The 23,065-nt window shown below is 38.4% G+C and overlaps 1 protein-coding gene across 6 annotated transcripts; it reads right to left on the reverse strand.

The window, feature by feature from the left end:
* Positions 1–277: 277 nt before the first annotated feature.
* METTL6 (methyltransferase 6, tRNA N3-cytidine) lies at positions 278–23,045 on the reverse strand. 6 transcript variants are annotated; one of them, XR_014021144.1, is made up of 8 exons: positions 22,921–23,045; positions 21,472–22,123; positions 20,484–20,618; positions 16,305–16,475; positions 5,998–6,089; positions 4,970–5,048; positions 4,581–4,657; positions 3,977–4,104 (listed from the first exon to the last, which is right to left on the reverse strand). XR_014021144.1 is itself a non-coding variant. In XM_081287003.1 (6 exons), the coding sequence occupies exons 2-6, from the start codon at positions 21,826–21,828 to the stop codon at positions 1,930–1,932; spliced, it is 1,005 nt and encodes a 334-aa protein (XP_081143129.1). In that variant the 5' UTR covers positions 21,829–22,123; positions 22,921–23,045; the 3' UTR covers positions 278–1,929. The 6 variants fall into 6 exon arrangements, 4 of the variants coding, with proteins under 4 accessions (XP_081143129.1, XP_081143130.1, XP_081143131.1 ...); XR_014021145.1 differs by having other exon boundaries at positions 5,994–6,089; XM_081287003.1 differs by lacking the exons at positions 4,581–4,657; positions 4,970–5,048; positions 5,998–6,089 and adding an exon at positions 278–2,129 and having other exon boundaries at positions 3,963–4,104.
* Positions 23,046–23,065: the final 20 nt, after the last annotated feature.

The following is a 23,065-nucleotide window of genomic DNA, read 5'->3' on the forward strand; positions in this document are numbered from 1 at the left end:
TCACATGCTAGTTAGCCTCCCACAGATACCTATGAATATTTAGGCTTTATTATGTGCCACACATTAGGTATTCCCATTCACCCTCAGAACACTTTTAGGTCAGTACAGTAACCCACACTTAATCAAGGTTCAGACAGGTTAAGGAATGAGGCCAGAAGTCAAATTACTCCTTTCTGGTCACACATGACTGCCCACCCCCCACCCCCCGCTTTTAAAATATTTTTTTTTTTAGCTGTAGATGGACACAATATCTTTATTTTCATGTGGTGCATGTGAGGCAAGTGCTCTACCACTGAGTACAACCCCAGCACCACTCCCTCCTTTATACTACACTGCCCCTTGCTTTCCACTTTGTCTATTAGGCTCAGTCACTAAACCCAAGGGACAGTGTTCAGACTTAGTGGAGATACAGATGAAAGGGCTTCACGGAAGAGGTGTTGAGTAGCATCCTGGGGCTAAAGCTAGGTATGGGATTCATTTGGTGGAGGAAACAGCCCTGGACTACAGTGACAAGCCTGGGGCTTCCAGGCTCTTAACAAACTGCTCCAGGGCCAGGCTTATTGTCTGTGATATGGCCTGTGAGACACCTTATAAACCCACCTTCTTTCCATGTTAATTTCACAAATAGTATGCACGCATATGTGTGCACACACACAAAAAGAACTGCGGAAGACAAACTCTCACCAGTCTAGTCTTACCTGGAATAGTCATCTTTCAGCCTCTAGAGGAAGGGGAGAGTATAGAGAGCAATGGATATTAAGACATAGGGGCTCCTCTGGCTCCACCTCAGTTCCTCTCAATAAGACAAAAACAGATGGCAGTTAAGTAACCCAGCAAATATGCTGAGCTCTGCAACCTGTCCCTCTTCTCTCCAGAAGCCAGGAGGATTTATTCTGATTGTCTAGAACCATTATGACTAGTAGCTCCACTGGAAGCCTTTCTCTCCAGATGTGGTTGGGGCTGAAAGGCCCTCATTTTTTGCATTTCCACCCAGTCATAGACATGCTGCGTGTCGAATACCAAGATGGTCTCACACATAGCTTTCTGCAGAAAGGGAAATGTATGCTTTCAGGATAAATTTTCATATGGAAATCAAACAAACAAAACTCATTTTATTTCATAGTAAAAAAGTCATTATATGGCAAGACAGGGGCAGAGAGACAGGGCAGCAGACCAATTCAGGCATTTTCCCATATTCCACCACACTAGCTATTGGGTTTCAGCCTGAGTTCCCCCAGCCACTTCTTATTTCCAAATAGGGAATTAGGCCAATCCATTCTAATGCCCCTTCATAGCCCTAAAATTCGAACTTTGAACTAGAGATTAGCTGCACTGGACAGATGAGAGTCGGGATGTGGAGACAGGTGGTGGCATTTGCCTCTCTCTCCTAGGGGAAAGTGTTGTCAGGAACTGGCCCAATTAGATGGTATCAAGAATCAGGGAGAATGTCAGAGTGGCTCTTGAGTACAGACATAGCAAAATGGTATGTGTTGCAATCCCGACCTTGTAGAGATACATAAATGGATTAAATGGGCAAATAAGACACTGGAAAAAGAGAACAATCCTTCAGTCTAAAAATACATGTGGATGTGTTATTTTAGTCGATTTGGCCTCATTTTTCTATACGGCTGTCTGTCATGCTGCCTGGAGCACTCTTCCAGAGTTATATGAGTAATGACAAGGATCTTTCTTGAGTGCTACAGGGTTCTTAACACTTTCCTATGTGGAATTTTACAGTTGGATGACATAGCTAAACTTTGTTATACCATGAAACTTTGTTTGCTTTCAGGCTTTGAAGTTTTATTTGCATTTCTAGTAGCAGTCACCCGCTTGCTCCTTTTTTAAATGCATGAATTATATATACCAATTTAAAAAATTAAAGTATAAAAATATACAAACTTAAAAAAGTAATCTCAAGCTCTCCTCTCCTCAAGGGGAGGCACAATTCCCAGCCAGGTGACCCAGGCCCAGGGTTGCAGGCTTTGAGTTCTTCAGAGGCTTTCGAAATTTGCTCTGAAGGAAAATCCTTGGCACACACAGGCCCTCCTTTTTATTCACCGTCTCTCGAAACACATACTCGTTCACCACTTCTTCATAACCTGTGTCCACAAAGAGCTGAGCCAGGAATTCTACAAGACAAAGAGGCCAACAGTGCTCAATGTCCTGGTAACAGGAAGGAGAAAAATCTATGACCAGAGTGAAAAATAAAGACTCTTACTAAGAGTATCACTACTCTGAAGCACTCTACAGACATTACTGTTTTCTCAATTATTTATATTTATGTATTTTTGGTACCAGGGGATGAATCCAGGGGTGCTTAACCACAAAACCACATCCCATCCCTTCCTGTTATGGTTTTTAGAGACAGGGCCTAGGTTGCTGCTTTAAGGCTTCACTAAGTTGCTGAGGCTGACTCTGAACTTGTGATCCTCCTGTCTCAGTTTCCCAAGCCACTAGGATTACAGGAGTGTGCCACTGTCTTGGCTTCTCAATTATTTTGAATTAGTTTAATCAGATTTTAGTGACCAGAAGCATTAAGATATTAAAATATCTTCTCCTGATATTTTTATGATATTATAGTTTTAGTGGTAATCACTCATTTTTAGTTTCATTTTAGTGTCTAAAAGAATATTTCCAGAAGTAAAAATATTTGTGAAAAAAGAGATTATGAATGTAATTATCTATGGCTCAGATAATTATGTATTTTTTTTTAATACTTATTTTTTAGGTGTAGATGGACACAACACAATGCCTTTATTTTTATGTGGTGCTGAGGATCGAACTCGGGTCCTGCCCATGCTAGGCGGGGGCTCTACCGCTGAGCCACAATCCCAGCCCCAATTATGTAGATTTAAAACTAATGTTTGAAACACTTAAAAGATAATAGATAAGAAATAGATAATTTTCTTATTCAAAATAATGTAAATATCTCTTTATAAAGCAAATTTGTTTATTTAAAAACTGATCCAATTACATTTTTTTTTGGGGGGGGGGATAGGAGATTTACCCCAGGGGCAATTTACCATTGAGCAAATCCCCAGCCCTTTTTATTTTGAGACAAAGCCTCAACAAGTTGCTTAGGGCCTTACTAAGTTGCTGAGGCTGGCTTTGAACTTGGGATCCTCCTGCCTCAGCCTCCTGAGTAGCTGGGATTATAGTCCTGAGCCACCATGCCTGGCAGATCAAATTACTTTTATTAAAAAAAAAAGTTACTTGGGGCTGTGGTTGTGACTTAGTGGTAGAGCACTTGCCTAGCATGTGTGAGGCACCGGTTCGGTTCTGAGCACCGCATATAAATAAATGAATAAAATAAAGGTCTATCAACTCTGTTTAATGTTAATCTTTCCTCATGCTCTTCTTCCCTGTTCTGATCTTAGTTGCTCTCTTTATATCAAAGAAGACATTTGGCATTTGTTTTTTAAGGATTTGCTATAACCGATGTGATTCTGCAACTTGTATTTGGAGTAAAAAAGGGGAGTTCATAACCCACTTGAATCAAATGTATGGAATATGATATGTCATGAGCTTTGTAATGTTTTGAACAACCAATAAAAAAAGAAAAAAAAAGGTCTATCAACATCTTAAAAAAAAAAAAAAGGTTACTTGCCTTTATGATCTTGGAAAGTAATCTTAAGGCATTATATTTGCCTTATTTGCTTTAAACTGAACAAAATGAAGTTTTTGATTTGCCCTCCCTCCTCTTCCAGCACAGCTGCCATAAGGAATCCACATGGCATGTCAGAGCCTGTCCGTTATCCCAGACTCACTAACTAGGCCCTGTCACCAAGAAGCTTTGTTTGTTGTCCCAGGTGCTGGGTAAGAGGTGTGCACTGAGCTTAACCCAAGGACTTGTGCATGTGCTAAGTACAGTTATAAGCCCTCCCCACCCTTACTGCAGTGATAATGTAATCAAGCATATCAGATATAAAAAATATTTTAAGGATAGATTCCATTCATCTTACCATCAGTAAAAAAATATGATCGGGTTCCATCTTGTCTAACATAAAAGTTTTCTCCAAGTTTGCTTCCAGCTTTAAACCTAAGCATGGCATGATCATACAGTCCATAGTCACGGAACAAGACACTTTTGCCTGGTTTTAATACCTATGAAAGAAAAATGAGCTGTGAGTAACTCTGGGGACCCCAGCTAAACAAAGTAAAAAAATCTGATTAAGTTAGGAATTCAAAATAACTTATAGATTGGTGGCAATTAGAAAAAGGTCTAGACTGAATTACCCATAATAATATGTAGGAAAAGGGCATGCCAGTAAAAGGGATAGGAAGACCTGGCAGAGCCTCCATAATATTGGAAATACTTCTTCAGCACCTCTAAAAACACTCTGGAAAGTCCAGTGTCATACAATTAAAATGCAAAAGGCAATACCAAAGGATATTGTTCTCATTGAAGCACATTTATTGGCTACCTGGTAATACTCAATCATCAAAATTTCTTTTAAAAAATAATATGTCATTTTTGGCTTTTTCAGTAAAAAGTAAAATATGTCGTCACATTTTTTAGGCTGGTTTTTCTCATTCAGAATCTCAGCTCTGGTTTCACTGTGCTATAACTTGCAGCTCACCTGCTATGCACATAACTGATACATGTCTGGCCCTTGACAGCTTGCCAGATGTTTCCTCATTAGATCTTCACCCAATTCTGAAATGAAGGAGCATGACTGTCATCCTCATGTGAGGTGAGGAAAACGACTCTTTTTTTTTTTTTTTTTTAAAGAGAGAGTGAGAGAGGAGAGTGAGAGAATTTTTAATATTTATTTTTTAGTTCTCGGCGGACACAACATCTTTGTTGGTATGTGGTGCTGAGGATCGAACCCGGGCTGCACACATGCCAGGCGAGCGCACTACCGCTTGAGCCACATCCCCAGCCCCGGAAAACGACTCTTGAAAAAGTTAAGCCATCTGTGCCCCCATCATCACCCACTAGCTACTAAGTAGAGGAGTCAGGACTCACACTTAGGTCAAAAGGTTTCATACTGTGGAACAGATACTTCTGTTAGTCCTGGGGGATGGGGGGTGAGTCACTCTTCACACTAGACAAGAAGAGAGGTACAGAAAGGAAAGGTCAATTTTCACATTCTTCCTGTGTTATGCAGGACTTCTAGATATGGGAAGTAGATCATCAGGCTATAGTGCAACATCTCAAAGAAGACTAGTGTCAGGACCAGGTGGTGAGTCCCACACAAAAGTCCTTCGGAGTGTAGCTAATTAAAAAAAAAAAAAAAGGTCCTTCAGAGACAAGATGTCAGAGTAGATGTCTCAAAAATCAGAAGGAAAGATCAGTAGGGTATGGGTACAGCTCACTTTACAAAGGAAATGGCTACCTGTTTTTTAGAATGAAAAGTAGTACACATTGGGGCACTTTTTTTTTGACACTTGCTTTTTATGTGAAAATTCAACACTACCAAATTAAAGGGAACTGAAGCGGGTGTGTGTGTGCTGATTTTTATTAAATCTATTCTCACTCATCATACATCAACAAAATGGTTTGAAAGCATCTATTTTAAAATGAACATATATAACCTATTATAATAGATTTGTTTCCTTTGGAAAAGTTTGTGATGGGCTATCAAATTTTCTTTCTTTTTTTTTGGTGGGGCTGGGGATTAAACCCAGGCCTTTGTGCGTGTGAGGCAAGCAATCTACCAACTGTGCTATATCTGCAGCCCCCCTGGGGTTATCAAATATTCTAGAACTAGTTAGATGTATTCTCTCCTCCTGAATAGAAGAGGAAAGATTATCCATGACTGTTTGAGCAGATTTTCTCATTTAGTAAACTCTTATTGATAATAGCATGTATTTTAAAAATGCTGTCAGTGAAGAAAGAGTCTCAGATAAAAACATTCTTACCTTGGTTAGAAATGCTATGTTTTAGAATGTAAATAATTAAGAAAGAAAAACTCTGAAAACATTTAGTTCACATGAGACTTATTCTTCATTTCAGAAGAAAGGGCTACATGTTACAGGGGAAATAACACTCACTCTGGAATTTGGAAATCTTGACTCAAATCTCAGTTCTTCCATTAACTAGTTGAATGCAAAGTAATTTCATCCCTCTGAATATATTTTCTCATCTGTAAAATAAATTATGATACTAATGCCTCTTTCGATCATGATACTGTAGTTAATCAGGCATTTTCCAATGTCAGTTTTTTTTTTTTTTTCCATTCCAACAACTCCAAGGGTGAGCAGATTAGGTCCTATTAAACCCACTTTTTGGTAAGGCTGGCTCAGAGTAAAGATGTCTTACTTGCCCGAACAACTCAAGGCAAGCCAATAATTTTAAGACTAAAGATCAGGTCTTCTGATGGCAAATCTAGCCCATCTTTCCTTTACTCTTCCAAAGATTTAAAAAAAAAAAATTCCCGCTGGTGTTAATAGCTTGGAGTGATTAAATTTATATTACAACAGCTTATTTCTGTGACTATTCATGTAAGGGTCTCAGAGCAATTCACAGGGTGTCTTATCATTAGAGGTTGCAAATTGCTTCTCCCTCTAGAAATTTCCTGGTGAAACATGATTTCAAATAAATAAACCACTCAATGAGAAAGCAATCACTGCTGCTATAAACTCATTCCAGATAGGATGGAGGAAAAAAAAAAAATCTATCGAAGAGTAAAAAATAGGAGGAATGCTGAAATGAAATTTGTTACTAAAAAAAAAAAAAATAGTCTGGGACAGCCTGAGTCCAGTTTTTCTTTCTTTTTCTGTTTAAAATTTTTGGAACTGGGGATTGACCCCAGGGGCACTTAACTACTGAGCCACATTCCTAGGCCTTTTTTAAATTTTAGAGACAGGGTCTTGTTGAATTGTTTAAGGCCCTGCTAAGTTTTTGAGGCTGGCTTTGAATTCAGGATCCTCCTGCCTCAGCCTACCAAGCCACTGGGATTTCAGGCATGTGCCACTATACCCGGCTCAGTTTTTTGTTTTTCTTTTTTTAATATAATATTTCATATTACTAATACACACACACACACACACATACACGCTGTATGTTTCCATGAAAAGAAGTTCAGGAACTGATGAAACTGATCCATGAAGATGGAGGTTAGAAAACTGGTCACCTAGGGTCTCTGGGGGTGGGGTGAGGGCACCGGGAAGCCTGCAGAGATGCTAGAAACATTCTATATTTAGTTGGGGTTTACATGAGTATATGCATGTGGAAAAATCCCTCTAACTTGTCCGGAGTACTTATTACATGACTATTAAACCTCAGGAAAATATAAAACTATAGACAACATACATAAGTTGTAAAATTATAAATGAACTTTCATTCAATTTAAGAATCAGACCATTATCAATACACCTGTAAACTCCTCCTCTGCACCATTACCCTGCCTTTCTTAACACAGAAATTCTGAATCTCAAGTCCACAGGCCCAAAAGGTTGAAGATTAGAGATCAGAGTACTGTGAATTTAAGTAGAAAACAAAGTTATATCTTTATTTTCACTGCTTCCAATGGAAAGTTAGTACTTCCTTAATTATGAATTCAGGCAACCAAAATTTTGAGCAAAAAACCCCAAAATAGCCTGGTGCCATTGCCCATGCCCGTAATCCTAGCCACTTGGGAGGCTGATGCATAGGAGGATCCCAAGTTTAAGGCCAGCTTTGTCAATTTAGCAAGACCCTATTGCAAAATAAAAAAGGCTAGGGACGTAGCTCAGTGGTCAGCCCTTGCGGAGCATGTCCAAGACTCTAGGTTCCATTGCTAGTATGACAACAAACAACCCCTGCAGAAACAATCCCTTGCATCATGGTGCAGTCCTTGCATATACTTAAATTTACATTCATTTTTACTTCAAAAATGTATGGTTTCACATTACTTGTTCTTCAGAAGACTAAATTTGGCACTGCTACTTAGTTCATTTTGTACCTAAGAAGCTTTGCAAAACTGTTTGTTGCTTTTCCTTTTGAAGTACACAAACATCTGGAGTCCAAAAGGAGACTTTATAGTGAGGCTACTACATGAGTTGCAAGAGAGGAATAAGACAAAATGATAAAGAGGTGTCAAGCAAACTTGTATTTCAGTGTAAAATTTACCATGCAGTTTTTGTAAGTAAATAAGATGATTTGAGAACACTACCATATTGCCTTGATATGCACACACACACATATACATTTTTAAATTTATTTTATTTTTTAATTGTAGTTGGACACAATACCTTTATTTATTTATTTTTATGTGGTGCTGAAGATCAAACCCAGGGCCTCACACTTGCTAGGCAAACATTCTACCACTGAGCCATAGGCCCAGCCCAACACATATACATTTTAAATAACAATGTCTAAACCTGTTAAAAGCAGGCTTCATGGCAAGCTCTAAACTGCTTTTTTTTTCCTTGAGGAATATATTACATTTATCTGTACTGATGTTGAAAATTCTGTTAAAACCTTGTCAAGAATTTGTTTTGCATTAAACAAATTTATACAGAGTGTGCCCAAATAAATAAATAAATAAAAAGTATGGTATTTACTAGATCACCACTAAAGAGCTTTCGAATTAATGTGTTAATATAATGTGTTAATTAAAAATCACAGCATAACAAATATGATTGAAACTGTATTTTAATAAATTTCCCTTGTAACCTACTTTAACCTACTAAAACAGGCAGCTAACATTCTGAGGGGTTCATAGGTTTCACTAGGTTACCAAGGGCCATGAACCCCTGCCCTAGAAATCCACCAGCCTACATTTGCATTATTAATCTACTACTTTTCTTTCTTTTTCTCAATGGTGGAAAGAAAGGGGTGAGTGGAATGAGAGGATGCTCAAAAACACATCATGCTGTAAGCAATGTGCTTTTTTACCCCTTTTTTTTCCTATCCAGACAGTCTCACTATGTTTCCCCGGATGGTTTAGAACTCCCCATTCTCCTGCCTTAGCCTCCTACGTAGCTGTGCTTACAGTTGTGTGCCACCATGCCCAGATAACAACTTGCTTCTTGAAAATTAACCCATGTCATTCCTATAGCTGAGGTCATTGTCTTTCAGTGCTGTGTGGTGCTCCAACTGTCTGAACATACTACAATGTATGCCTCCTCCATTAGGTCAAATTGACTTCGAAACTGGTTACTGTATCAGAAAAGTACAAGGGGTTCTGCAGATGCATATTCTCATCAATACTTGGCTTTATCAAACTTCTAAATTTTATTAATCCAGTGGTATCTCCTTATGATTTCATCTTACATTTCCTTGGTCACTGAGATCATCTTTTTATGTGTTAATTTACCGTTCTATGAAATGACTGAGTATCTGCCCATTCTTCTATTAAATTGTCTTTCATTCTGACAGACAGGAATTCTTTATGTATTCTAGATACTAATCTTTTGCCAGTTGTATAAATTACTTTTCCCAATTTGTCTTTTTAGTTTCTTAATATTGTCTTTGAACAGTAGAAATTCCTTTTTCTTTTCCTTCATTTTTACTAACATCATCTTTATGCTTAAAATGCTTTGGGTCTTCTTTGAAGTTTTTCCCACTCTGAGGTCGTATTTTCTCTTGAAAGTTTTAAACTTTTGGTGGTGATGGGGGTACTGGGGATTGAACTCAGGGGTGCTTAACCACTAAGCCACATCTCTAGTCCTCCAATTTTTGGTACCAGGGATTGGACCCAGGGGCACTTAACCACTGCGGCACATCCCCAGCCCTTTTTAATTTTTATTTTAAGACAGGGTCTCATTAAATTGCTTAGGACCTCACTAAGTTGCTGAGGCTAGTCTTGATCTTGCGATCCTCCTGCCTCAGCCTCCCAAATTGCTGGGATTACAGGCATGTGCCACCATATGTAGCTAAACTTCTTTTTCATGTAAGTCTTTAATTAATTTGAGAATGAATTTTGTATAGGTCTGAAGTAGGAATCCAATTCATCCCCTCCTATAAATAACCAATGTTTCTACCTTTCCTAATGATTTTCAACTATCATACATCAATTTTCCGTATCTGTAGGGAACAATTTCTAAACTGCATCACACTCCATTTGTGAATCTGTCCTCCTGCCAAAACCACTCTGTCTTTAATTATTATAGCTATAATAAGTCTATAACTGGCAAGGAATAAATCCCCCTATCTCATTCTTCTTCAGGAGTGTTTTGGCTCTACTTGGTCTTTCATGTCTATTTAAAATCAGCTTGTCAATTTCCTCAAACCCACACCTCTCCCAATTAAAAAACAATCCGACAAAAAATAAAATTTGCAGGGATTTTTAGTATAATTGCATAGTTTACCTATGGAAGAAATACAGAGTATGTCCTGAACACAGTATTTCTCTCCATATAAATTTTCTTTTCTTTTTGGTACTGGGGATTGAACCCAGGAGCACTTAATCACTAAGCCACATCTCTAGCCCTTTTTATTTTTTATGAGACAGGGTCTTGCTAAGTTGCTTAGGGCCTCACTAAGTTGCTGAGGCTGGCTTTGAATCTGTAATCCTCCTCCCAAAGCCTCCAAAATCACTGGTACTACAGGTGTGTGCCACTGTGCCCAGTCATACAAATTTTCTTAAATGACCTTCAATGTGCTATGTATAAAATTTACTCTCATACATTTGTCAGATTTCATTGTAGGAACCCTTTAATTTTTTTTATCAGTGTTCAAAAAAGATCTTTTTGAACAAATCACATTTTCTTTGTATTATATAACTGATCTTAATATATAAGCACAGATTTGGACTGGATGTGGCAGTGTAGGCCTGTAATCCCAGCTACTTAGGAGGCCGTGGAAGAAGAATTTCAAGTTCAAGGTCAGCCTAAGTAAGTTTACTTAGATTCTGTCTCAAAACAAAATTTTTTTTAAAAAAGGAGATTTTGATTGCTGGCTGTCATTTGCAGGCCCTGATGTAATGGAACACAGACAGCAGTCAAAACAAATGACAATAACATAAGCAATATAACAGGAAATTAAAAAAAAAATCAGAGCACATATTGCATGTTACTCACCCCCCCACACCCTTTGTAGTCGTAGATAGACAGAATGCCTTATTTTATTTATTTTTATGTGGTGCTGAGGATCAAACCCAATGCCTCACGTATGGTAGGCAAGCACTCTACCCCTGAGTCCCAGCCCCAGCCCCTGTTACTCCCTTTTTTATGTGGCAAAATATATATAACATAAACTTAACCATTTTAACTTTTTAAGTGTACTGTTCTATGACATCAATACATTCTTCTTATACTTTTGTGATTCTTAGGGGTGGGGGGTTGGGGGGCAGTCCAGGGAACTGAACCCAGTGTTGCTCTATCACTGCGCTACACCCCCAGTCCTTTATTTTTTGAGACAGGGTCTCACTAAGTTGCCTAGGCTGGCTTCAAACTTGTGATCCTCCTGCCTCAGCCTCTCAAATAGCTAGGATTACAGGTATGTACCACCACACCCGGCTGCTCTAATAGTTTTTGATTAGAAAATTAGAATTTATAATTTCTACAAGTAACAAATTTCTTTTTCATTCTCAAATTTTAAAATTAGGGTCTTTTTTTTTTTTTTTTGGGTGGTGCTGGGAATTGAACCCAGAGCATACTAAGCAAGAACTCTACCAACTGAACTATTTCCTCAGCCCCAAATTTTTAAATCAAATCTTATATTTTTGAGCTGATTAGCACCTCCAGTACAATGTTGAGTAGAAGTATAGTCACATGTCATGTAAGGAATTTTTGGTCAACAATGGATTACGTATATGATAGTGGTCTTACAAAATTAAAATGGAGCTGAAAAATTCCCATTACCTAGTGACATCATAGCTGTCATAGTCACAGCACAACATATTATGCTATTTGTGGTGATGCTGGTATAAAGAAACATACTACACTGCCAGCTGTATAAAAGTATAGCACATGCAATTATGTACAGTACACAACACTTAATGATAATGATTGTTTATGTTTTAACCACATGTCTTGGTCTGTTTTTCATTACTTCAGTGAAATACCTGAGGAGGGAAGCTTTATTTAAAAAAAGGTTTATTTAGTTAGTTCACAGTTATAGAGATTCAAGGGCATGATCCTGGAATCAGCTCTGAATTTTGGATGGCAGAAGAACATGTGTGAAAGAGATCTCACAGCGAGACGGGAAACCAGAGTGCAGGAGGAGCAAGGCTTTCTCTCTATTTAACAAATCTTTTAAGAGAATTAACCAAATACCCAACAAGAACTGCCTCATCCTTTCTGAGGGGAAGCCCTAAATGACCAAAGGACCTTTTAATTGGTCCTATTTCAAGGGTTCCACTAAATGGAACCATTGGGAGAACACACTTGATCCACATTCAAATCATATTATGTTGTATTTCTTTTCATTTTAGAATATATTCCTTCTACTTATTAAAAAAGCTTAACATACATTGCTGGTGGGACTGCAAATTGGTACAATCACTCTGGAAAGCAGTATGGAGATTCTTAAGAAAACTTGGAATGAAACACCTTTTGACTCAGTTATCCCACTCTTTGGCATATACCCAGACGACTTAAAATTTGCCCTTAAATAGATGAATGGATAAAGAAAATGTGGTACATAAACTTTCCTATGTGTAACCAGTGTAACTCCATATCAGATACAACCACAAGAATGGGAAGTCATATTTCATGTATGTATGATATGTCAAAATATATTCTACTGCCATGTATAACTAAAAAGAACAAATAAAAAATTGAAAAAAAAGTTTATTTCAAAACTGCAGCAGCAGTTGGGTATGGTGGAACATGTCTGTAAGCTTAGAGGCTGAGGCAGGAGATAGAGTCAGCAATTAGTAAGTCCCTAAGCAACTTTGTCAGACTATCTCTAAATAAAATATATAAAAGGTCTGGGGATGTAGCACAGTGGTTAAGTGCCTCTGGGTTCAATCCTCAGAATCAAAACAACAACAACAACAACAACAACAACAAAATCCCACAAAAACCTGTAGCAGCAGTCTCACATATCTTGTTTACTGTGTCTCTTGAATGCATCATTTTTCTCTTGTGCTTGATTGAATCATGTATTGTTTATTGGTGGCCCAAGGAACAACAGGCTTATATAAATATATACCATGAAGTTTAGGTGTGTAGTAGTTATAACATCTATGTACTCAATGTATACTTTACACAATAATAAAATTGAATTTTGTTAAGTGACACATGACTGTATGCCCCCTATCTATATCCCCAACTCCTCCCTAATACTGAAAACCTTTCATTCATGAAATCCCTGATATAGCACCATCACCTCTTTTGAATAGAGCCTTCATATTCTTGTTCTCGAAGAATCCTGACCATCCCTTTCAAGGTAGGCTGTTTTCTCCCATCACCTTTCTACCAACATAAGGCCTTGCTATTTTCTGTGAATTCTTCTTTCTCCTTGTATCACTATCTTTTCTTGAGTCATCTATTGATTCCAGAGTCATTTCCCTCCATTTTGTGAGGAATGTATTTTCTGGTTTATTGTATTATCTGAATGCTATTCCACTTTTAATTCTGGTCAATTTCAATATACATGTGGATTATCTTTCCAAATATGCTGACCTCTTCACAATTTGGGCTTCTCTCTTCTTGAGATCTTGTCCTCCACCCTATCTATACCATTTACTCCCACAGTAATGTCTAATATGCTTTGTTAATACCAAGTAGTATAACCCAGCCATGTGTGGTGGCACACTCCTGTAATTCCAGTGACTCAGGAAACTAAGGCAAGAGGATGGCAAGTTTCAGGCCAGCCTCAGCAACTTAGCGAGACCCTAACACAAAATTGAAAAAAAAAAAAAAAAATAATAAGAGGGCTGGGAATATAACTCAGTGTTAAAGCACCCCTGCATTCAATACCCAGTACCAAAAACAAAAACAAAACAAACTAAAAACTTTCAATTTGGACAAGTCACTCTCTGTTCAAGCTCCTCATCTTCTATTTTCTCTGTAGTTTCCAATGTCAATAACCCTTCACCCTCACCTGACCCTCCAAATCAGGTATTTCCTAGCATGTTTTCCCTGATGCTTTTTTTTTTTTTCCCTCTTTGGCTTAAGTTCCAGGTTCTGGAGCATTTTGAATTCTCACCTGTTCAGATACCAGGGGCAGAGAGAGTAGAAATAAGGAAGAAAAAAAACTCACAAAACTCATAAGGAGAGGGCTAATATTGTTGTGCAGAGATCTAAATGTTTAAAAATAAGGGAGAATAATTCCTTAATAGGTTTCTAGTGACTTCTAGTTTTATAGTGACTTCTATCTTATACTAATTTTACAAGTTAATACCAGGAGCCAAGCACAGTGGTGCATGCCTATAATCCTCCTGGCTCGGAAGGCTGGGGCAGGAGGATCTGAGTTCAAAGTCAGCTTCAGCAACTTAGGGAGACCCTAAGCAACTCAGCAAGACCCTGCCTCTAAATAAGATATGAAAAAGGGCTGTGAATGTGGCTCAGTGGTTAAGCACCCGAGTTCAGTGTAGTTCAATGAAGTTCTCTTACCCAACATCTAGCTTCCTCAACTTGCTGACTGATCTCATCTCCATCTGAATGCAGAGTGATTGTGGCCTGTGACTTCCTGAATGGTGCAGGCTGTGGATTTTGCAGAGCACATGCTCCTGCACTTTAGCAACTCCCCACACCTGCTGTGAGCTGCACACTTACACTGGTCACTTGTTTTTGTTCCCAAACTTGCTTATGCCAGTAATACTTAGATTATAATTCTGTAACTTGAATATATAACAATGAAATATGTACACGAATAGGAAGCACTTAAATGTTCCATAAAAAGAAGATCATTTTGAAAAGACTTGATAAAGAAATGCTGAACAAACTTTCACAATTAGGTGTGAGAAACTCTGGATAAAAACAATAGAATCTGCCCTTAGATTACTTTCCAATTCTTTTAAGTTCTTGCTTCACCGTTTTTTGTTGTTGTTTTTTTGGTACTGGGGATTGAACTCGGGGCCTCACACTTGCTAGGCAAGCACTCCACCACTGGGCTACATCCCTAGCCCTTTTTTGTTTGAGACAGGATCTTGCTAAGTTGCCCAGGCTGGCCTCAAACTTGCAATTCTTCTGCTTCAGCTTCCCCAGTAGCTGAAATTATAGGCATGTGCCACTGTGCCAGGCTTATTATTCCACTTTTAGAGTCACTAAAACTGCCAGGTGTGGTGGTGCATGGTCAATCCCAGCTGCTTGGGAGGCTAAAAAAGGATTGCCAAGTTCAAAGCCAGCCCCTGTGAGATCCTGTCTCCAAATAAAAAACAAAAAGGGCTGGGGATGTAGCTCAGTGGTAAATATCCCCTGGGCTCAATCCCTAGTACCACCCCACCCTCCCAAAATAATTAAAAACACTAAAAATATTATATGTGGTTTATGTAAATGATTAATGGTCCATCCATACCTTAAAAAAAAAAAAAAAAAAGGGCCTTGGCCCTCCATCAGGAGTGATGTGAGGATGAAAACTCACACTTTTGTGTGTGTGTGTGTGCGTGCTGGGGATTGAACCCAGGGTTTTGTGCATGCAAGGCAAGCACTCTACCAACTGAGTTATATCCCCAGCCCCTACATTTTAATATATAATAAAATGTTTAACACTTTTAAAGATTTCTTGGTTTAACTGATTTTTAAAGTTAACCAACACTGCAACAAATTGTTTATAATAGGTAAGTTTCCACTATAGTTTATAAAGTGCCCAGATTCATGATGTCACCTTCATCTCTGTGAGACACTCCCATTTTACAGACAAGGAAACTGAGGTTCAGAGATGGCAGATGGCTTGTCTTAAGACACATGACTTCATGAGTGAATCTTTACTTCCTGAGTGCTACAGCAGCCTCCTGATAGCAACAGCAGCTTGGATTCTTCCCAGTTTACTAACCATAATGACAGCAGCCACATCCTAATGGCTGACTTTTGAAGAGGCTTACCATGTTCTAGGCATTGTGCTAAGTACTTTATACCCATCTCATCCAATCTTCTTCAAATCCTAAATCTTGGAGCTATTACTTCAACACTCACAGGTAAAGAAACAGGGGTGAAGGAACTTGCCTAAGTGGTAAAACCAGGTTTTGTGTCTAGGCATTCTTAACTTTGCATCCACTGAACTTCTTATTCCTCTCACCTCCACAGATCTCAAAATCATCCTTGCTCTAAGGCTGGCCAAACTCTAAGAACAGTCACAGCACTGAACAAATCCAAAGTTACGGTGGGTATTTTATGCCAGAGAGCCCCTTTTCATATGCTGAAAACACAATCTACATAGTGAGAATGAAGAGCCTGTGACTCTCAACAGTACACGAACCTCAGAGGGAAGGTAAACCTGGGGATCTGGATGTCCAACCCTCAAGTACAGACCCCATACCACTAACCTTGTAAATGTTTTGTAAAACAAGGTGCATCTTATCAGGGTGAATGGCCGAGAGCACAAATATCAACATGACAACGTCCACAGATTCTGGTGGTACATGATCCAGAAGGTCATCTTTAGTGAGATCACACTGGAATACCTGGCATCTCTCAGTGTTATATAAAGGATTTTGCTAGAGAGGGAAAAAAGCAAAAAAAGAATTTTAGTGCAACCGCCATGCTGACACATACAAAACATATACCATCAAAAGAAGATCCTATTTCTAGCTGCATACTGCTACACGGAAATAAAACCAGCTCTTTTTACTGGATAAAACCATGTAAAGCATTATTATTCAGAACAAGAGGCAAGGTATCATTTTAGCAAATCATTTTTAATTGAGGAGAGAATATAGTCTATCACTTGTTCAAAACTGAGCATTTCAGAAATGTGTACTTGCAGAGGGATGATAATATAAAATTGATCTGTGCTTCCTTAATCCTCTGAATCATCCCCTTTAAGCCTAAACCCTGTGGGAAGCCTTCCAATTCCCCTTCTTGGGAGGCTCCCACAGCTCTTCTGGAGCATATTTTCCTTTGATGAAGAAAACTCAATTTTTTTTTCTTTTTTCTTTTTTTTTTGCTACAAGTATGTTCCTGGTATATTCTGGTTGGCGGGCTTCAACACATGAAAAATATTAAGTTGTTCCTCCATATAAATGAGGACCTGATTTGATTAGATAGATACATAAAGTTACTGGAAGGGAAAATTCAATATTGAAAACATGTCAATTCTATTCATAATTCCACCTATAGATCCAATGCAATCTCAACCAAATTCCAATAGACTTATAGAAACTTACACCAAGGTAAATCTATTTTATCTGGAAGCAAAAGTCAATTTTTAAAATAAAAAAGGAGATACACCATGGAACATCAAAATATATTGCAAAACAATGCGGTTTGAGAAGGAGATCACTGAGATAGAATAAAGTCCCCAAACACCTGTGTGTGGGAGAGTTTAACATTTACATGACAAATATAACAATTAAGATAAAAAGATAAAGAAGGTGATAATTATCAGAGTAGGAAAATGAATTTCTCATTCAGTTAGTGTTACAACTTTTAGTTTTAGCTCAGAGATACACAGAAGTGGGAAGACACAGCTCCTGCTCTTACAAGAAAATAGCTGGAAAGAGAAAAAAAAAAAAGATTTTTGTGAACCCATCAAAGGACAGAGATCACAGAACCCACCAGCCCAAAATCTGGAGAAAGATGTATTTTTATCAGGCAGACACAAGACCCAAGCACTGGCTTACCTGAGGCAAAAGCCCTCTACCTAGACAGACAAAACTAGAAATTTGGCAAATTGCTAGAGACCAAAAGCAGGCACTGGAATGTGAAAATATAGAACTGTTTCCAGCCCCCTAAAGGGGTAATAGTGCTAGGCTCTCAAGGAAAGGATGGTGCTTTCTGGTGGTAGTTTTTCTCATATCCTTTAAGGAAGAAAATGCTGAATCTGCATGAAAAGGTCACCTGAGGCCTGCAACCTAAGGACACTATAGAATACTTCTGCAGCTGGGGCAACAGAACCACTCAGCCCTAATCCAATCAGTCTGCATAGACAACAGCCTCAAGATCAAGAGGGGACATTGGCAGATACATCTTGCAGCTAGGAGAGCGATGGATAAGAAAAGCTGTAAGTAGAAACACATATGAAGGTCATACCATTGAGACACAGGCACACCTCGGAGTGGCATTAGTGAATAATAATACTCTCTCCCATGGCCCACCAAGAAGTCCCAAATAATAATATCCAGGAAAGTGCGAGAGACAGACTCTATTTGGGGAAAAGGATAGGGGAATATCCAAAGGCAAGCCACCAGAGGGTTTTAAGTCTGGTGCCCATAGCAACAACAAACCTCACAAGTAACTATAGCTACAGCTTCAAACACACCCCAGCTCCTGGCTAGATTATTACAAATTCCTATTACCTCAGTATCTCCTGCCCCAATATGTCCAGCTTCAAGAAAGAAGTACAAAGCATACCAAAGACAAGAAAAACATTCTGAAGAAAGCAATCTTTAGAGCTAGACTCAAACATGACATAGATGATGGAACTAAAAGTTTGGGTATTTAAAATAACTATGATTAAAATGTTAAAGGCTCTAATGGAAAAGATAGACCATGTGCAAGATTAGGTAGGTAATTTTACTAATGGAAACTCAAATATAAATGCTCCAAACCAAAAACATGGACAAGAAAATGAATAATTATGCTTCTGACAAGTTCATCAGTAGGAACACTTGCTGTTTAGGAAAGAATCAGTGAACTTAATGACAGATGATAGAAATTATACAAACTGAATATGCAAGGAAAAATAAAGTTGGGGGGGGGGAACCCAAACAACATTTAAGAGCTATGAGGTAACAGCAAAAGATAAGTACTTTTTTTTTCATGGCAGAAAAAAATATATATTTACATATTGCAAGGTCTTCAATATCTTTGGTAATAAAGAACAAAACATGGGGACATTACTTTTTGCCCAAAGATTGACAAAATTAAAGATAACAAATATTGAGAGAATAGAGAAAATGGTATCTTTAAATTATTGGTGAAATTATAAATTGGTATGATCTTTTTGGAAGAAATCCTGGTAGTAGCTATAAAAATTTAAATGTGCTTATTCTTCTTCCAAAAAATTCTACTTCTTCCATTGTCCATCACAGAGAAATGTATAAACATGTTTTGGGAATCATATGTTTGATACCCATCACATAAACCCCCTATTTGTAAGAGAAAAAAATTAGAAATGATATAAATGATGAATAACAACAAGGAAACTATTATGTAAGTATATCTATCCATTTTATGGAATTTTATAACAGATATGTGTATAATGTGGTAATCTACATGTACTAACATGAAAAACTGTAGACATAATAATGTAGAGTGAAAAAAATCAAGTTACATTAAATATGACACTATCTACAACTATTAAAGATCTAATGGATGTTAAAACTGCAAAAGGTTGATGTGCATGTTGTCAAAGTGCCCCCCACATATTTGTTAATGGCAAAAGGAAAATATTCTTATAGTAGGGGAATTAGGCATTGCTACCTTAACTTAGGGAGTAAGATGACTACTACAGCTTGTAAGGAGATCACCAGATATTATCGCTTGACAGGATGCAATATGCAAAATACAACATCACCTATAAATATATTTATGCAGGGCTGGAGTTGTGGCTCAGTGGTAGAGCACTTGCCTGGCATGTGTGAGGCCCTGGGTTCAAATCTCAGCACTGCATATAAATAAATAAAATTGACAATTAAAAATACAAAAATAAATAAATAAATATATTTATGCACCCAAATTTTACCTGATTTAAACCTAACTTTTAGTTTACATGAAATATAGAGGATAGAAGGAACAAATTAAACAATAATACCAAGAAACAATCAGACCAACTTGGAACCTAAGGCCTTATTATAGAAAATTGACTTGATATCTCCAAAAACTCAGTGGGAAAAATCATAGTTCAGGAAGGAAGACAGGAGCATTTTAAGCTAAGGAGATTTAAATGACATAAGGGAAGTGTAAGAGGTAGTTTGTGACTGGATTGAAAATAGCTATATAAGATAACTTGGGGGGCTGGGATTGTGGCTCAGTGGTAGAGCGCACGCCTAGCACGGGTGGGACGTGGGTTCGATCCTCAGCACCACATAAAAATAAAGGCATTGTGTTGTATCCATCTATACCTAAAAAAATAAATTGAAAAAAAAAAAAAAAAAGATAACTTGGACCTACTTGGGGAAATTTGAATCTGGGATAGGTATTAAAGACATTAGGGAATTAATGTTATTTTTGCTGAATATAAGCTAATTGTGGTTATATTTTTTAAAAAAAGGACTTATTTTGGGGAGACAAATTTAGGAGTGAGTCTTTATGTTTGTAATTCACTTTAGAATAGTTCAGCAAAGAAAAAGTTTATACAGCAGGTGTAAAGTATTTACTTTTCTTGAATAGAGATGTATTTCTATACGTGTTGCATATGTATGTAAAAGGAAAATTACATTCACAGTGATCAGCATCACAGAGAGGACTGGAAAGAGAACTGCAATTAGGCAAATGGATGCAAAGGGCAGGTCAAACACAAAAGAAAACAGAAACATAGCAAAACACATAGATGGTATACCAACCTTAACAAATTCAACTGCTCTTGGAGAAAAATCACAGGCATAGGCAAAGATATTCATATCTTCTTCTAAAAGCGGGAATAAACAATTTCCAACCCCACAACCAGCTTCAAGCATGGTTAATTTTTGGCCTTCAAACTGGTGAAAGAGAACCCAAAGTTATAATACATTATATTTGAATAATGAAGAAATAAACCAAACTAAAAGGCCCAGAATGTGAGCGACAAAGTCTTTCATCCCACTGAACAGATGATAAACAACAGAACTAATAAAAGTTCATACCAGTATCTCACATATCATCATCCAACATTGGGCAGGCTGTGCAGAAAAAAACCCAATATACTGGCTAACTGAACAGGTTTTGAAGCTAAACTACGGGCACTCAAACCCCAAATCCTCCTCTGCCCCGGCAGTCTATCCTTGGGCAATCACTTCAATAGCTCTGTGCCTCAGCTTTACATGCAAATGGGAATAACAAAACACTTCACAGATTTAGTATAAAGTTTGAGAAAACAAGTCTTCTTAGAAAAAGAGCCATAATAACCGACGTGATTCTGCAATCTGCATTTGGGGTAAAATTGGGAGTTCATAACCCACTTCAATCTAATGTATGAAATATGATATGTCAAGAGCTTTGTAATGTTGTGACCAATAAAAAAAAAAGAAAAAGAGCCATAATAAATAGTTCATTAATTGCTATTATTTTCAATTTGTCACTAAATTCACTCAGTACAAATGAATATTTAATGTTTACAACTTTTAGAGTAGCCTTAAAAAAAAAATCTATGCATGTCCTCTCTTCTAAACGTTAGCTGAAAATTGCTAAAACTACAGACCAAATACATATTTCTTTCTTAAGGTACCAAGCATTTTGATAGACTTCGTAAATTTTCTACTTCACACTGCTTTCAGGAATGCAATAAAGCACCCCTCTTCCACAAACCTGTTCCAAATGAAGAACAGTTCAGGATAAGGTGAAATATTAGCTTACCTCCCTACATAATCTTAGCTCCTCAAACTCTCTAGTGGTCCAGTGTCTATCTTTGAAAAAATTGGTAGTATTTCTTTTGTAAAAAAGGTCCCAGTTCTTCTGAGCATCTTTTTCCAGTTTTTGTTGTTTAAAATCCGACACCAAAGCTTGGTCTCTTTTCAGTTTCTCCTCTTCTTCAGAACTGAGAATTCTTGCCTGCAGCCCTTTCCTTTGTGATGAGGCCATCTCATATGTTGGTGGCAATGCATTTAACACTAAGGAAGATTCTCCATCCTTGAATAATTTGAGGAATCCATATTGACACTGAAGACACAGGGTTTTCTCAGATGGGTTCTCTTCAGGCCTATGGTGCTTCATACAAAAAAGAATGAAATTCCCACTAGTTCTAGAGCAATTCTTTAGAATGCAGAGTTAGTGGTTCTACAATAGTTCCTTTTTTTTTTTTTTTTTTCCTGGTACCAGGGGATAGAACATAAGGGTGCTTAAGCACACCCAGCCTTTCTTATGTTTTAAATTGCTAAGGCTGGCCTCCAAATTGTGATCCTCCTGCCTCAGCCTCCTGAGTAGCTGATATTACAAGGGTGTGCCACTGCACCCGGCTCTATAATAGTTTTTGGAGACGCTGGGTTCTATTTATCAAACACGGTGCTTCCTAGAGGAAGAAAAAAAAAAAAAGCTCATTAGGGGTTCTAGAGCTCTTTAGCAGGGTCGATGGTTCTAAAAATAGTACTTTCAGAGGCTGGGTTCCATTCATCAAATACCAGATGCTGTCTCTACACAAAACCCTGCCCCCTAAAGGAGGAGAGGTCACAAAGAAGATCAAGACACAGTTTCTACCTTCAGAGGGCTTACATTCAGCAGCCAGGACGGTTTCACGCGCCGAACTCTAATTCAAACCGGAATGAGTCAACTATTTATCACAATAAGTCGGTTTGGTTCAGAAAAAGAACACCCCCATGAATAGACTGAGAAACCTTGAAAAGAAAATACTCATCCATCTTCGGTGCCCGTCAAAGGCGTGACTTAAAAAACAACCACAACAGTTGCCCGGACTGAAAGCGGGTGGTCAATCGCCCAACAGAAGCAGGATCGGCGCTTCCTTAGGGTCGGAGACAGGCTTTCTGGGAGGACACAGAGCTAAGCTCTGACCGCAATCACAAGAAGCTGCCGCATGAACCAGAGGGAGTCGCGCTTTCTAGGGGACCAAAGCCCTCTCACCGCCATCGCGGCGCCAAGTAGGGGTAGTGACCCAAGGACACGTGGTTAATGTCCCGAGGACCCATCTCTCGCAGGACACTCGGGATAAACTAGGCCGCACGTGTCACTAAGGACCTGCGGAGAGCGGCCCACATTAGCTATGAGACTTGAGTTAACCTAGTTCTCCACGCTCTGGGCTCGACCGCCATCGGTTCCCTGACTCACCTAGAGGGTAGGGCAGGGCATACTCACCCCTCAGCCAAGCACGGGCTTCGAAGATAGAATTCGGGAACCGCGGTGAAACATCCGGAGCACTCATTAACCAGCTAGGAGAACTTCGAATTAGGATTTTCCCGGCGGACTTCTCTTACCATGGCACCACCTCTGCTACTTCCGC

The sequence above is a fragment of the Spermophilus citellus genome, assembly GCF_964194105.1.
Source record: "Spermophilus citellus genome assembly, chromosome: 3".
NCBI lineage: Eukaryota > Metazoa > Chordata > Mammalia > Rodentia > Sciuridae > Spermophilus > Spermophilus citellus.

Coding starts and splice junctions, on each gene's coding strand:
- METTL6 (XM_081287003.1), bottom strand. CDS start 21,828: ATGAAGCACCATAGGCCTGAAGAGAACCCATCTGAGAAAACCCTGTGT. Junction 16,476..20,483: donor GAGCAGTTGAATTTGTTAAG/GTTGGTATACCA, acceptor TTCCCTCTCTAG/CAAAATCCTTTATATAACAC. Junction 4,105..16,304: donor TTTTACAAAACATTTACAAG/GTTAGTGGTATG, acceptor TTTCTTTCATAG/GTATTAAAACCAGGCAAAAG.